This window comes from Salmo salar, chromosome 24, assembly GCF_965601325.2.
Source record: "Salmo salar chromosome 24, fSalSal1, whole genome shotgun sequence".
NCBI classification, from domain to species: Eukaryota; Metazoa; Chordata; class Actinopteri; order Salmoniformes; family Salmonidae; genus Salmo; species Salmo salar.
The window spans coordinates 48,661,480-48,674,308 of record NC_138314.1 but is presented as its reverse complement, the minus strand read 5'-3'; the positions used below and the strand labels follow the sequence as shown (position 1 = coordinate 48,674,308).

Here is a 12,829-nt window from a genome sequence, read left to right as displayed (position 1 = left end):
GATCAAACCCATATAATAATTCATATTTCTTGTCGTTACTGAATTATTTTTTCTGCTGTGAGAAACTGGGTCAAAGTAATATGCTGCATCTGTAGCTACAGGATGCTGTACAATTAAACAACAAGGTGTCCTGTTAGTTAAGCACAATGACTCCAAATTCCGGCTTCAAATTGCACCCATTGGTGTAATCAGGATAAGGGGAGTGTCTAAAGAAATCACAGACTAGAGATCCAACATTACCTCTTATAATGAGACTTCTGGAGAATGTGTCCCCCCTCTATGTCAATGAATTACGCCAGTCACAAAACCCCTGTCATTATTATAATGAGACTTCTGGAGAATGTTTGAATTGCCTCAGGACTACCTGGCATGATAACTCCTTGCTGTCCCCAGTCCACCTGGCCGTGCTGCTGCTCCAGTTTCAACTGTTCTGCCTCTGGGCTATGGATTCATGACCTGTTCACCGGACGTGTTACCTGTCCCAGACCTGCTGGAACCCTGACCTATTCACCGGACGTGCTACCTGTCCCAGACCTGCTGTCCCAGACCTGCTGGAACCCTGACCTGTTCACCGGACGTGCTACCTGTCCCAGACCTGCTGTTTTCAACTCTCTAGAGACAGCAGGAGCGGTAGAGATACTCTGAATGATCGGCTATGAAAAAGCCAACTGACATTTACTCTTGAGGTGCTGACCTGTTACACCCTCGACAACCACTGTGATTATTATTATTTGACCCTACTGGTCATTTATGAACATTTGAACATCTTGGCCATGTTTTGTTATAATCTCCACCCGGCACAGCCAGAAGAGGACTGGCCACCCCTCATAGCCTGGTTCCTCTCTAGATTTCTTCCTAGGTTTTGGCCTTTCTAGGGAGTTTTTCCTAGCCACCGTGCTTCTACACCTGCATTGCTTGCTGTTTGGGGTTTTAGGCTGGGTTTCTGTACAGCACTTTGAGACATCAGCTTATGTAAGAAGGGCTATATAAATACATTTGATTTGAATGTGTGTCCCCTATATGTCAATGAATTACGCCATCCACAAAACCAAGTGGCTCATTTAAATGTGTCATGATTGAGCGGTTGTTACTCATACGTTTAGGGAATTTGTTAAGTGACTCATTTTTTTACAGGGAGACATTTAATGGGGCATGAGAAATACACCCAGGCTAGGATTGCCTCTTCTCCTTATTTAACATCCAACATTTAGTACTCAACTGTTGATATCTATCCAACATAACACAGGACTTAATTTTTTTTTTTTTTAACTAGGCAAGTCATTTAAGAACAAATTCTTATTTACAATGAAGGCTTACTCCAGGCCAAACCCGGACAACGCTGGGCCAATTGTGGTACCGCCTTACGGGACTCCCAATCACAGCCGGTTGTGATACAGCCTGGAATCAAACCAGGGTCTGTAGTGACGCCTCTAGCACTGAAATGCAGTGCCTTAGAGCACTGCGCCACTCGTGGAGAAAGACACCATTGTTTCCCAATAGACCGACACAAATCAGTGAGCTAGTAGTTACAGTCTATTGTCATTAAACAGATAATGTTTTGCTTAAAATCGTCTGGACAGTATAGGCATATCTATAGTGAACTAAAACCCACCTCAATAGGTCTACTTCTATTACTGTAGAACAGTCTATGTTGGCTGTGGCCACTAGGTGGCAGTCTATGGCAGGTTTTTTACCCCCCCCCCCGCTCTCCCATGCAGAGTATCCTCATGCTGCACTAGAGCGGTTGATCGTTCATGCTGGCTGCTGCAGTTAATTTTGGAACAGTTGGTATGGCTTCTAATACTGGGTATGTTTTAGTGGGGTTTCTAAAAGCCAAATGAATCAAAATGTGGATCTGTATAATGTTCAGCAGGCCTATTCATGTGCAGTATGCTTAAAGGTAAATCGATCGGGTAAGTTGAAGGTATTTAGTCTATTAATACAAGCTATATATGTGCTACACTGTACTATACTGTATATTATATTGTATTGTGTAGCTCAAAACAGCGTCGACTCGTGTTTGTTTTTAAAATAGCAAAAGAAAACAATTTTCTTCAAACTTTCCCTACAGTTTTGTTTATCTTTCCCTTTTTTTTTTTAAATTGCACACCGTTTAATGTGTATGAGGCAATGCATCCCAGTGCATTGCCTCTGCAAATGTGGCAAAACGAACAATTATTTTCTCTGATAAAAAAAAAAAAAATTTTAAAAAAAGGAGAAAAAAAATAAGGACCTGTAGCTTTAAGAAAGAGGTGTGTTGTACAGGGATGACGCAGGAATAATAATGAAAAGAAGCTTCATTATTCCTCCCCCCTCAGCCTCCAGCGTGTGTGGTAGCTGTCTGGGCAGTTACCATATTTAAACAAGAGGAATGACCAGAGAAACAGGAGAATTAGTTAGCAAAACAGAGAGGATTCTTCCATCAGTTGAGGAGGTTGCAGGAGACTCTCTGTACAGGATCATACACTTCATACATTTAGCATTTTTATTTCATTCATTCAAAGAAAAAGGTTATTTAATTTAGATTTATTTATTTTTTTGGAAGACTCCACATTTGACATTTTGCAATTTACCTGTGTACACGGGAAGTCTGTGGTTCCCGGAGACGCAGTTGACTTGGAGAGAGAGAGAGAGAGATAAACATTATTAATGATTATAGACAAAAGCATCACTTTTTAAAGTTGCATCATGCCATGTTACATTTCAGTGTGTTTGTACATTTGGTTGGGGTTGTTACCTGGCCGGACAAGTACAGCCGTGAATGAAGACATCGAAGTATTGGTGATGTTACCAAAAAATAACTCTTATATGTTCTCAATAGCGAGAGTGGCCCCGGCAATAGAGTATGCAAAACAGAGGTTGAAAATCGGAGGTGGTCTGTATTCCGGACTTCATTTCAATTTGCGCTATGAGGATTCAAACTGTGGAAATGATGCGCTCTTCTCCCTGGTGGACCGCTCCTGCGAGAAGAAACCGGACTTGGTTCTCGGTCCGGTGTGTGAATACGCCGCGGCGCCGGTGGTAAGGATGGCATCTCACTGGAACATCCCGGTAATATCGACAGGTGCTCTGGCCAGCGGTTTCAGTGACAAAGAGAAAGAATATTCTCACCTGACCCGAATCTCTCCGTCTTACCTGAAAATGGCTGAAATATTCTCGGCGATGTTCCGTCACTTCAACTGGAAAGACGCGCTGCTGATCTTCGATGACGACAAAGAGGAGAGAAATTGTTTCTTTACTCTGGAAGGGGTGCACCTCAAACTCATGGAGGAATATCATACGGTCCACATAGCAATCGACACTAAAGAAGAGGGCCTGAACGCAGATGACATCATCAACTACATATACGACAGTGAAGGTAGGCTACTGTACTAAGTCTCTACACTGTCCCATTGTGTAGCGTAAATGTCAGAAATGTTCAACTGTGGCCCCTCTACTAATACTGCCAATCATTATACTTATTGCACTTAAAATGTTCGTGTTCGTCTGCTTTATTGAAGAAAGTATTCACACCCCTTGACTTTTTCCACATTTTGTTGTGTTACAGCCTGAATTTCAAATTGATGAAATTAAGATTTTGTGTCACTGGCCTGAACACACAATATCCCATAATGTCAATGTGTAATTATGTTTTTAGACATTTTTACAAAGTAATTCAAAATGAAAAGCTGAAATGTCTTGAGTCAATAAGTATTTAACCACTTTGTTATGGGAAGCATAAATAAGTTCAGGAGTTAAAATGTACTTAACAAGTCACATAATAAGTTGGACTCACTCTGGGAAAAATAATAATGTTTAACATGATTTATGAATGACTACCTCATCTCTGTACCCCACACACACAATTATCTGTAAGGTCCTTCAGTCGAGTAGTCAATTTCAAACACAGATTCAACCACAAAGACCAGGGAGGTTTTCCAATGCCTCACAAAGAAGGGCACCTGTTGGTAGACGGGTCAATTTAAAAAAAGCAGACATTGAGTCACTTTCAGCATGGTGAAGTTAATTACACTTTGGATGGTGTATTAATACACCCAGTCACTACAAAGATATAGGCGTATCTTCTAACTTAGTTGCCAGGGAGGAAGGAAACCACTCAGGGATTTCACTATGAGGCCAATGGTGACTTTTAAAACAGTTACAGAGTTTAATGGCTGTGATAGGAGAAAACTGAGGATGGATCAACAACATTGTAGTTACTCCACAATACTAACCTAAATGACAGTGAAAAGAAGGAAGCCTGTTCAGAATACAAATATTCCAAAACATGCATCCTGTTTGCAATAAGGCACTAAAGTAATACTGCAAAAAATGTGGGAAAGAAATTAACTTTATATCCTGAATGCAAAGCATTATGTTTGGGACAAATCTAACATGACACATCACTGAGTACCACTCTTCATATTTTCAAGCGTGGTGATGGCTGCATCATGTTATGGGTATGCTTGTCATCGGAAATAACAAGGGAGTATTTTAGGATAAAAATAAACGGAATAGAGCTAAGATGGGCAAAATCCGAGAGTAAAACCTGGTTCAGTCCGCTTTCCAACAGACACTGGGATGGACTTGCTTACCGAGACGACATTGAACGTTCCTGAGTGGCCTAGTTACAGTTTTGACTTAATAAATTGGCGTGAAAATCTATGGCAAGACTTGAAAATGTCTGTCTAGCAATGATCAACATCCAACTTGACAGAGCTTGATGAATTTTGAAAATGAATAATGTCCAAAATATTGTACAATGCAGGTGTGCAAAGCTCTTAGAGACTTACCCAGAAAGAGTCACAGCTGTAATCACTGCCAAAGGCGCTTCTACAAAATATTGACTAAGGGGTGTGAATCATTTTGTAAATGAGATATTTCTGTATGTCATTTTCAATACATTTGCTAAAAATCTAGAAACATATTTTCACTTTGTCATTATGTGAGAGAAAAAGATGGGTGAATTAAGGATGTAATAAGTCAACGGGTATGAAGACTTTCTGAAGCCTCCGAATGGCTTTTCTGCTGCCCAATGTCCACTATGTGAGGAAGTTATTCAGAATATGGGAGGAAATATGACAAATATTTACAGGTATGTGAAGAATACATTATCTCCAAGATGTTACAATCTAGCATAAAACGAAAGTGTTTGTGGAATTTACTTATTGCTTACTTCAATAGCACATAATGCTGTAGGCTGCTGGGCCGACTGCACTGGGCCGACTGTACTATTTACAATAGGCTACTGGGCCTACTCAAACCCATGATGATGGTTCCATTCTTGCTACTATTGAATTACTACATGATTTAGCTTCCCTCCCTGTACTGTGTGGAGAGTGGCCTTTGTCTCAGGACACTGTTGCTGTGATCTCCCTCCCTCCCGCCCTCCCTTTAAAGCTGGAACACTTCATGCCCCTAATTAACACATACATACATACATACATACATACATACATACATACATACATACATACATACATACATACATACATACATACATACATACATACATACATACATACATACATACATAAATACAGTTGAAGTTGGAAGTTTACATACACTTAGGTTGGAGTCATTAAAACTCATTTTTCAACCACTCCACAAATTTCTTGTTAACAAACTATAGTTTTGGCAAGTCGGTTAGGACATCTACTTTGTGCATGACACAAGTAATTTTTCCAACAATTGTTTACAGACAGATTATTTCACTTATAATTCACTGTATCACAATTCCAGTGGGTCAGAAGTTTCCATACACTAAGTTGACTGTGCCTTTAAACAGCTTGGAAAATTCCAGAAAATTATCTCATGGCGTTAGAAGCTTCTGATAGGCTAATTGACATAATTTGAGTGAATTGGAGGTGTACCTGTGGATGTATTTAAAGGCCTACCTTCAAACTCAGTGCCTCTTTGCTTGACATGATGGGAAAATCTAAAGAAATCAGCCAAGACCTTAGAAAAGAAATTGTAGACCTCCACATGTTTGGTTCACCCTTGGGAGCAATTTCCAAATGCCTGAAGGTACCACGTTCATCTGTACAAACAATAGCATGCAAGTATGTACACCATGGGACCACGCAGCCGTCATACCGCTCAGGAAGGAGATGTATTCTGTCTCCTAGTGACGAATGAACTTTGGTGCGAAAAGTGCAAATCAATCCCACAACAACAGCAAGGGACCTTGTGAAGAAACGGGTACAAAAGTATCTATATCCACAGTAAAACGAGTCCTATATCGACACAACCTGAAAGGCCGCTCAGCAAGGAGAAGCCACTGCTCCACAACCGCCATAAAAAGCCAGACTACGGTTTGCAACTGCACATGGGGACAAAGATCATACTTTTTGGAGAAATGTCCTCTGGTCTGATGAAACAAAAATAGAACTGTTTGGCCATAATGACCATCGTTATATTTTGAGGAAAAAGGGGGACGCTTGCAAGCTGAAGAACACCATCCCAACAGTGAAGCACGGGGGCGGCAGCATCATGTTGTGGGGTGCTTTGCTGCAGGAGGGACTGGTGCACTTCACAAAATAGATGGCATCATGAGGACGGAAAATTATGTGGCTATATTGAAGCAACATTTCAATACATCAGTCAGGAAGTTAAAGCTTGGTCACAAATGGGTCTTCCAAATGGACATTGACCCCAAGCATACTTCCAAAGTTCTGGCCACTCAAGGTATTGGAGTGGCCATTACAAAACCCTGACCTCAATCCCATAGAAAAGTTGTGGTCAGAACTGAAAAGCATGTGCGAGCAAGGAGGCCTACAAACCTGACTCAGTTACTCCAGCTCTGTCAGGAGGAATTGGCCGAAATTCACCCAACTTATTGTGGGAAGCTTGTGGAAGACTACCTGAAACGTTTGACCCAAGTTAAACAATTTAAATGCAATGCTACCAAATACTAATTGAGTGTATGTAAACTTCTGACCCACTGGGAATGTGATGAAAGAATTAAAGTTGAAATAAATCATTCTCTCTACTATTATTCTGACAATTAAACTTTCCCCTTATCATTTCGCCTACTGTTCTGACTTGGTGGTGCGCATGTAGCCTATAACCTGTTTTTGAGAAATGTAATCATTGAATATTGTAAGAACTTTCACTGTCTGCTTATGTGCCCTCTTTATTTATCCTACTGTTCTGACTTGGTGTACAGGTAGAACACTGTAAGAACGGCCCATGTTCTGAATTCTGTCGCTGTACATTTCAAAAGTGCTAAACAAGTAGTTTTGTTGACTACGTCCATCCTAGCTCGCTCATTAATGTCTTAATCGAAATTACGGAATCGCCTCTTATCCGCTTGTCGTTCCCTTATGCCATAGTTTGTACATCTCAATTGTCAGTAGAAACCACATTTGTTTAAGCAAGTCAGCCATATCAGCTATGTAGTAAATGATAGGTAGCAAATGAGGCTGAGTTAACTGTTTCGCTGCCAGACGAGGCTCCGCTGATAACCAGGTGTAGCAGTGGTAAGGTGTTGGGACTCTGCTGTTGGGACTCTGCGGTTGGGACAGCTTTATGTAGGCCCTAACAGTTTGTGGGCACCGTTTTTCACCATTATACTGCAATTATTGTTTAGTGTTGTGTCGTGTCTTTGTTGGCATTCATCCACATACTTTTTTTTTACCCCACCAAGATTTACATACTAGAATTGCCACTGAAGCTAACAGTCTGCACTTTAACCTCATAGTCATTGTATCATTTCAAATCCAAAGTGTTGGTGTACAGAACCAAAACAACAAAACGTGTCACTGTCCCAATACTGTTGGAGCTCACTGTACACACAAACATTCTATTTCTCCGCTGCCAATCCCGTTATGCTGTGGTGAAACTCTCCCACGTCACTCTTCGCCAAAGACAACACCTGCCCTCCCGTGCCCCGTGCCCGCCTGCCTGCCCTGCTCTCTCCCAATGGCAGCTCCCCTCAGCTCCGTCGGTGGCTGTGCCCACTGTTTCCTTTGGAACAGCCCAGGTGTCAAAATATCTGCCTGCTGTCAAAACGATCCATTGTCTCTCCGCTGCAGAGCTCTGGGCAGCCGTTCCACCATCCTCTGTTCTGAAACATAATCCCTATTCAGTCAGAACTCATTTCGTTTGCACTGGGCAGAGGGATGGGCAGATGGGTGGATAGTTGGATGGTTGGACGGGCGGACGGTTCTATGTTGTCCCCGATTTAAAAAATGTAACAATCTTGGTCGACTTTAACATTTTTTAAACGTGTATTTTTTCCATATATAGAAACATCCTATGTGTTTTAATCAAATATACCGCGAAGGTCAAGAGCCGTGCGTCCTCAGAAACACAACCCCAACCAAACAGCACTGCTTCTTGACACAATGTCCACTTAACCAGCCGCACCGATGTGTCGGAGGAAATACCGTACACCTGGTGACCGTGTCAGCGTGCACTGCGCCCGGCCCGCTACAGGAGTCGCTAGTGCGCGATGGGACAAGGACATCCCTGCCGGCCCAACCCTCCCCTAACCCGGACAACGCTGGGCTAGTTGGGCGCCGCCCCATGGGTCTCCTGATCGCGGCCGGCGACAGAGCCTGGACTCGAACCCAAAATCTCTAGCAGGCACAGCGATGCAGTGCCTTAGACCACTGCGCCACTCGGGAGGCCATCAAGCCTGTAGTCTGACTAGGATATACAGCTGGTACTATCAAGTCTGTAGCCTGAAGACTAAGATGTACACAACTAGTAGCCTCATTGAGTTCCCTAAATGTGAAGCCTGGGGAAGTCCATGGCAGAACAAATTGCTAAATAGCTGTAAGATGATAAATAATAATAATAATAATAATTATAGGGTACCCGTTGTAAATCCATCACTCCTCGCAACACGTCAAACCAATCAAAAGCCTTTCTTTGGCGAAGCTCCAAAGTCGCTCACTAGATTAGTTTAGTATGTCTGACAGTGCGTGAGGATGGACAGGAAGTTGGCCAGGAAGTTGGCCAGGAAGTCTCAGACCGAAAGCTCATGAGAACAGGTTGGAGTTGTAAGGTTCTGCTTTTCTTTTCATTGTCAACCTTGTGTTATTTTTCTTTGTTCTTGAACGTCTCATTTTTGTTCATTGATTTCACCTGCGTTCGTTTCTCACCTGGTCTCATCAGCTCCCTGTTTAATTCACTTCTTTGTGGTTGTATGGTTGTGAGGTATTGTTTGTTTTTTGACGGCCTACCTGTGTTTGACCATTGTCTGCCTGTGACCAGGATTCCTTCCTTCTGCGAAGGCTTAATTAACATCTGCCGCGCCCTGCGCGTGAATCTACACCTTTTGCTCCCCTGAGGTTTCAGTACAGGTGTTCTCCCCTGAGGATTCAGTACAGGTGTTCTCCCTGAGGATTCAGTACAGGTGTTCTCCCCTGAGGATTCAGTACAGGTGTTCTCCCTGAGGATTCAGTACAGGTGTTCTCCCTGAGGATTCAGTACAGGTGTTCTCCCTGAGGATTCAGTACAGGTGTTCTCCCCTGAGGATTCAGTACAGGTGTTCTCCCCTGAGGATTCAGTACAGGTGTTCTCCCCTGAGGATTCAGTACAGGTGTTCTCCCCTGAGGATTCAGTACAGGTGTTCTCCCCTGAGGATTCAGTACAGGTGTTCTCCCCTGAGGATTCAGTACAGGTGTTCTCCCTGAGGATTCAGTACAGGTGTTCTCCCTGAGGATTCAGTACAGGTGTTCTCCCCTGAGGATTCAGTACAGGTGTTCTCCCTGAGGATTCAGTACAGGTGTTCTCCCCTGAGGATTCAGTACAGGTGTTCTCCCCTGAGGATTCAGTACAGGTGTTCTCCCCTGAGGATTCAGTACAGGTGTTCTCCCTGAGGATTCAGTACAGGTGTTCTCCCTGAGGATTCAGTACAGGTGTTCTCCCTGAGGATTCAGTACAGGTGTTCTCCCTGAGGATTCAGTACAGGTGTTCTCCCCTGAGGATTCAGTACAGGTGTTCTCCCCTGAGGATTCAGTACAGGTGTTCTCCCCTGAGGATTCAGTACAGGTGTTCTCCCCTGAGGATTCAGTACAGGTGTTCTCCCCTGAGGATTCAGTACAGGTGTTCTCCCCTGAGGATTCAGTACAGGTGTTCTCCCTGAGGATTCAGTACAGGTGTTCTCCCTGAGGATTCAGTACAGGTGTTCTCCCCTGAGGATTCAGTACAGGTGTTCTCCCCTGAGGATTCAGTACAGGTGTTCTCCCCTGAGGATTCAGTACAGGTGTTCTCCCCTGAGGATTCAGTACAGGTGTTCTCCCCTGAGGATTCAGTACAGGTGTTCTCCCCTGAGGATTCAGTACAGGTGTTCTCCCCTGAGGATTCAGTACAGGTGTTCTCCCCTGAGGATTCAGTACAGGTGTTCTCCCCTGAGGATTCAGTACAGGTGTTCTCCCTGAGGATTCAGTACAGGTGTTCTCCCTGAGGATTCAGTACAGGTGTTCTCCCCTGAGGATTCAGTACAGGTGTTCTCCCCTGAGGATTCAGTACAGGTGTTCTCCCTGAGGATTCAGTACAGGTGTTCTCCCCTGAGGATTCAGTACAGGTGTTCTCCCCTGAGGATTCAGTACAGGTGTTCTCCCCTGAGGATTCAGTACAGGTGTTCTCCCTGAGGATTCAGTACAGGTGTTCTCCCCTGAGGATTCAGTACAGGTGTTCTCCCCTGAGGATTCAGTACAGGTGTTCTCCCTGAGGATTCAGTACAGGTGTTCTCCCTGAGGATTCAGTACAGGTGTTCTCTCTGAGGATTCAGTACAGGTGTTCTCCCCTGAGGATTCAGTACAGGTGTTCTCCCCTGAGGATTCAGTACAGGTGTTCTCCCTGAGGATTCAGTACAGGTGTTCTCCCTGAGGATTCAGTACAGGTGTTCTCCCTGAGGATTCAGTACAGGTGTTCTCCCTGAGGATTCAGTACAGGTGTATGCAGATGTTGTCTATAGAGCACCCTCCGTTTTTCCTCTGGGGTTTCTTCCAAACTAGCATACGGAACTACCTGGCATGTGGGGTAGAGTTCTTTGAATGTAACATCCAATGAACATTTTGCCCCCAGCGAACACTGTCATTAGTCTGAGGATTAGATACAGGAGATGGATAGCTAGGCTGTAACACTGTCATTAGTCTGAGGATTAGGGACTATATAAACAGCTAGACTGTAACACTGTCATTAGTTTGAGGATTAGGGACTATATAAACAGCTAGACTGTAACACTGTCATTAGTTTGAGGATTAGGGACTATATAAACAGCTGGGCTGTAACAGGGATTATATACACAGCTAGGCTGTAACGGGGAGTAAATACACAGCTGGGCTGTAACGGGGATTAAATACACAGCTGGGCTGTAACAGGGATGATAGACACAGCTGGGCTGTAACAGGGATTATAGACACAGCTGGGCTGTAACGGGATTATAGACACAGCTGGGCTGTAACGGGGATTATAGACACAGCTGGGCTGTAACGGGGATTATAGACACAGCTGGGCTGTAACAGGGATTATAGACACAGCTGGGCTGTAACAGGATTAAATACACAGCTGGGCTGTAACGGGGATTATAGACACAGCTGGGCTGTAACGGGATTATATACACAGCTGGGCTGTAACGGGGATTATAGACACAGCTGGGCTGTAACGGGGATTATATACACAGCTGGGCTGTAACGGGGATTATAGACACAGCTGGGCTGTAACGGGGATTATATACACAGCTGGGCTGTAACAGGGATTATAGACACAGCTGGGCTGTAACGGGGATTATAGACACAGCTGGGCTGTAACGGGATTATAGACACAGCTGGGCTGTAACGGGGATTATAGACACAGCTGGGCTGTAACGGGGCGATGTACAAAGTAGTAACACTGTTAAACCTGTAGCCTGATGACTTGGAGTTCAAATCAAATTGTATTTGTCACATACACATGGTTAGCAGATGTTAATGCGAGTGTAGCGAAATGCTTGTGCTTCTAGTTCCGACAGTGCAGTAATATCTAACACGTAATCGAACATTCCCCCAACAACTACCTAATACACACAAATCTAAAGGGGTGGATGAGAACATGTACATGTAAGTATATGGATGAGCGATGGCCGAGCGGCATAGGCAAGGTGCAATAGATGGTATAAAATACAGTATATACATATGAGATGAGTAATGTAAGATATGTAAACATTATTAAAGTGTCATTTGTTTAAAGTTCTCACATGTTTTGCAGTATGTCGTTTTAGGGCTGGGCGATTTGGCCTAAAAACATATCTAGATTTTTTAATTTTTTAAATGATGGTCGATTCACAATATACTCTATCTCGATAAAACATATATATATATATATATTTTAAATTAAACAAATTAAATGATTAGTGGGTCTTATGCTTGTGGAAGGCTTATATTCAGCCATGATATAATATCACAAGCCCTGAATTCGTTAAATTATTGCTGACTGTTTGAAATGCAGTGTATTCCTTATATAATTGTGTTTTTATGCTTATTGCCCTTTTAAAAATTTTTTTTTATAAAACACAACAGACTAGACAGTTGGTATAACATGTCTTTGGTTAAAATGCTGATAGTGGTTCTGGCGCAATGCCGTGGACAACAAACTGAGCATTCATTTTCAGAATCAATGTTTCATTGATAGTCCCGTTGTAGTAGAGTTGAGAGATACTGTAAAACGGTATCGTCAGAACGATCATCTTCTCCTCTAACACAGTGTAATAATGTGTTGGTGTCCATATGACCCATTCTGTGACCGACGCTGTAGAATTTGTGAATTTTGTATCTTGTATAATACATTATCAACATTTAGTTTATACTGGATTAAGTGTACATTTTCATAAACCGACATTAAAACTACCCTCAGTCTC

The 12,829-nt window shown here is 43.0% G+C and overlaps 1 protein-coding gene across 2 annotated transcripts in view; it reads left to right on the top strand.

The window, feature by feature from the left end:
- Positions 1-1,777: 1,777 nt before the first annotated feature.
- The window catches only part of LOC106585972 (atrial natriuretic peptide receptor 3), a 58,985-nt gene continuing 47,933 nt past the window's right edge, over positions 1,778-12,829 (top strand). The window contains exon 1 of one of the 2 annotated variants that reach the window (XM_082968750.1): positions 1,778-1,913. In XM_082968750.1, the coding sequence (XP_082824876.1) occupies positions 1,838-1,913 (76 nt within the window). In that variant the 5' untranslated portion in view covers positions 1,778-1,837. Of the gene's footprint in view, positions 1,914-2,340; positions 3,359-12,829 lie in introns of those variants that run through there. The other variant, XM_045706896.2, reaches the window with a different exon arrangement.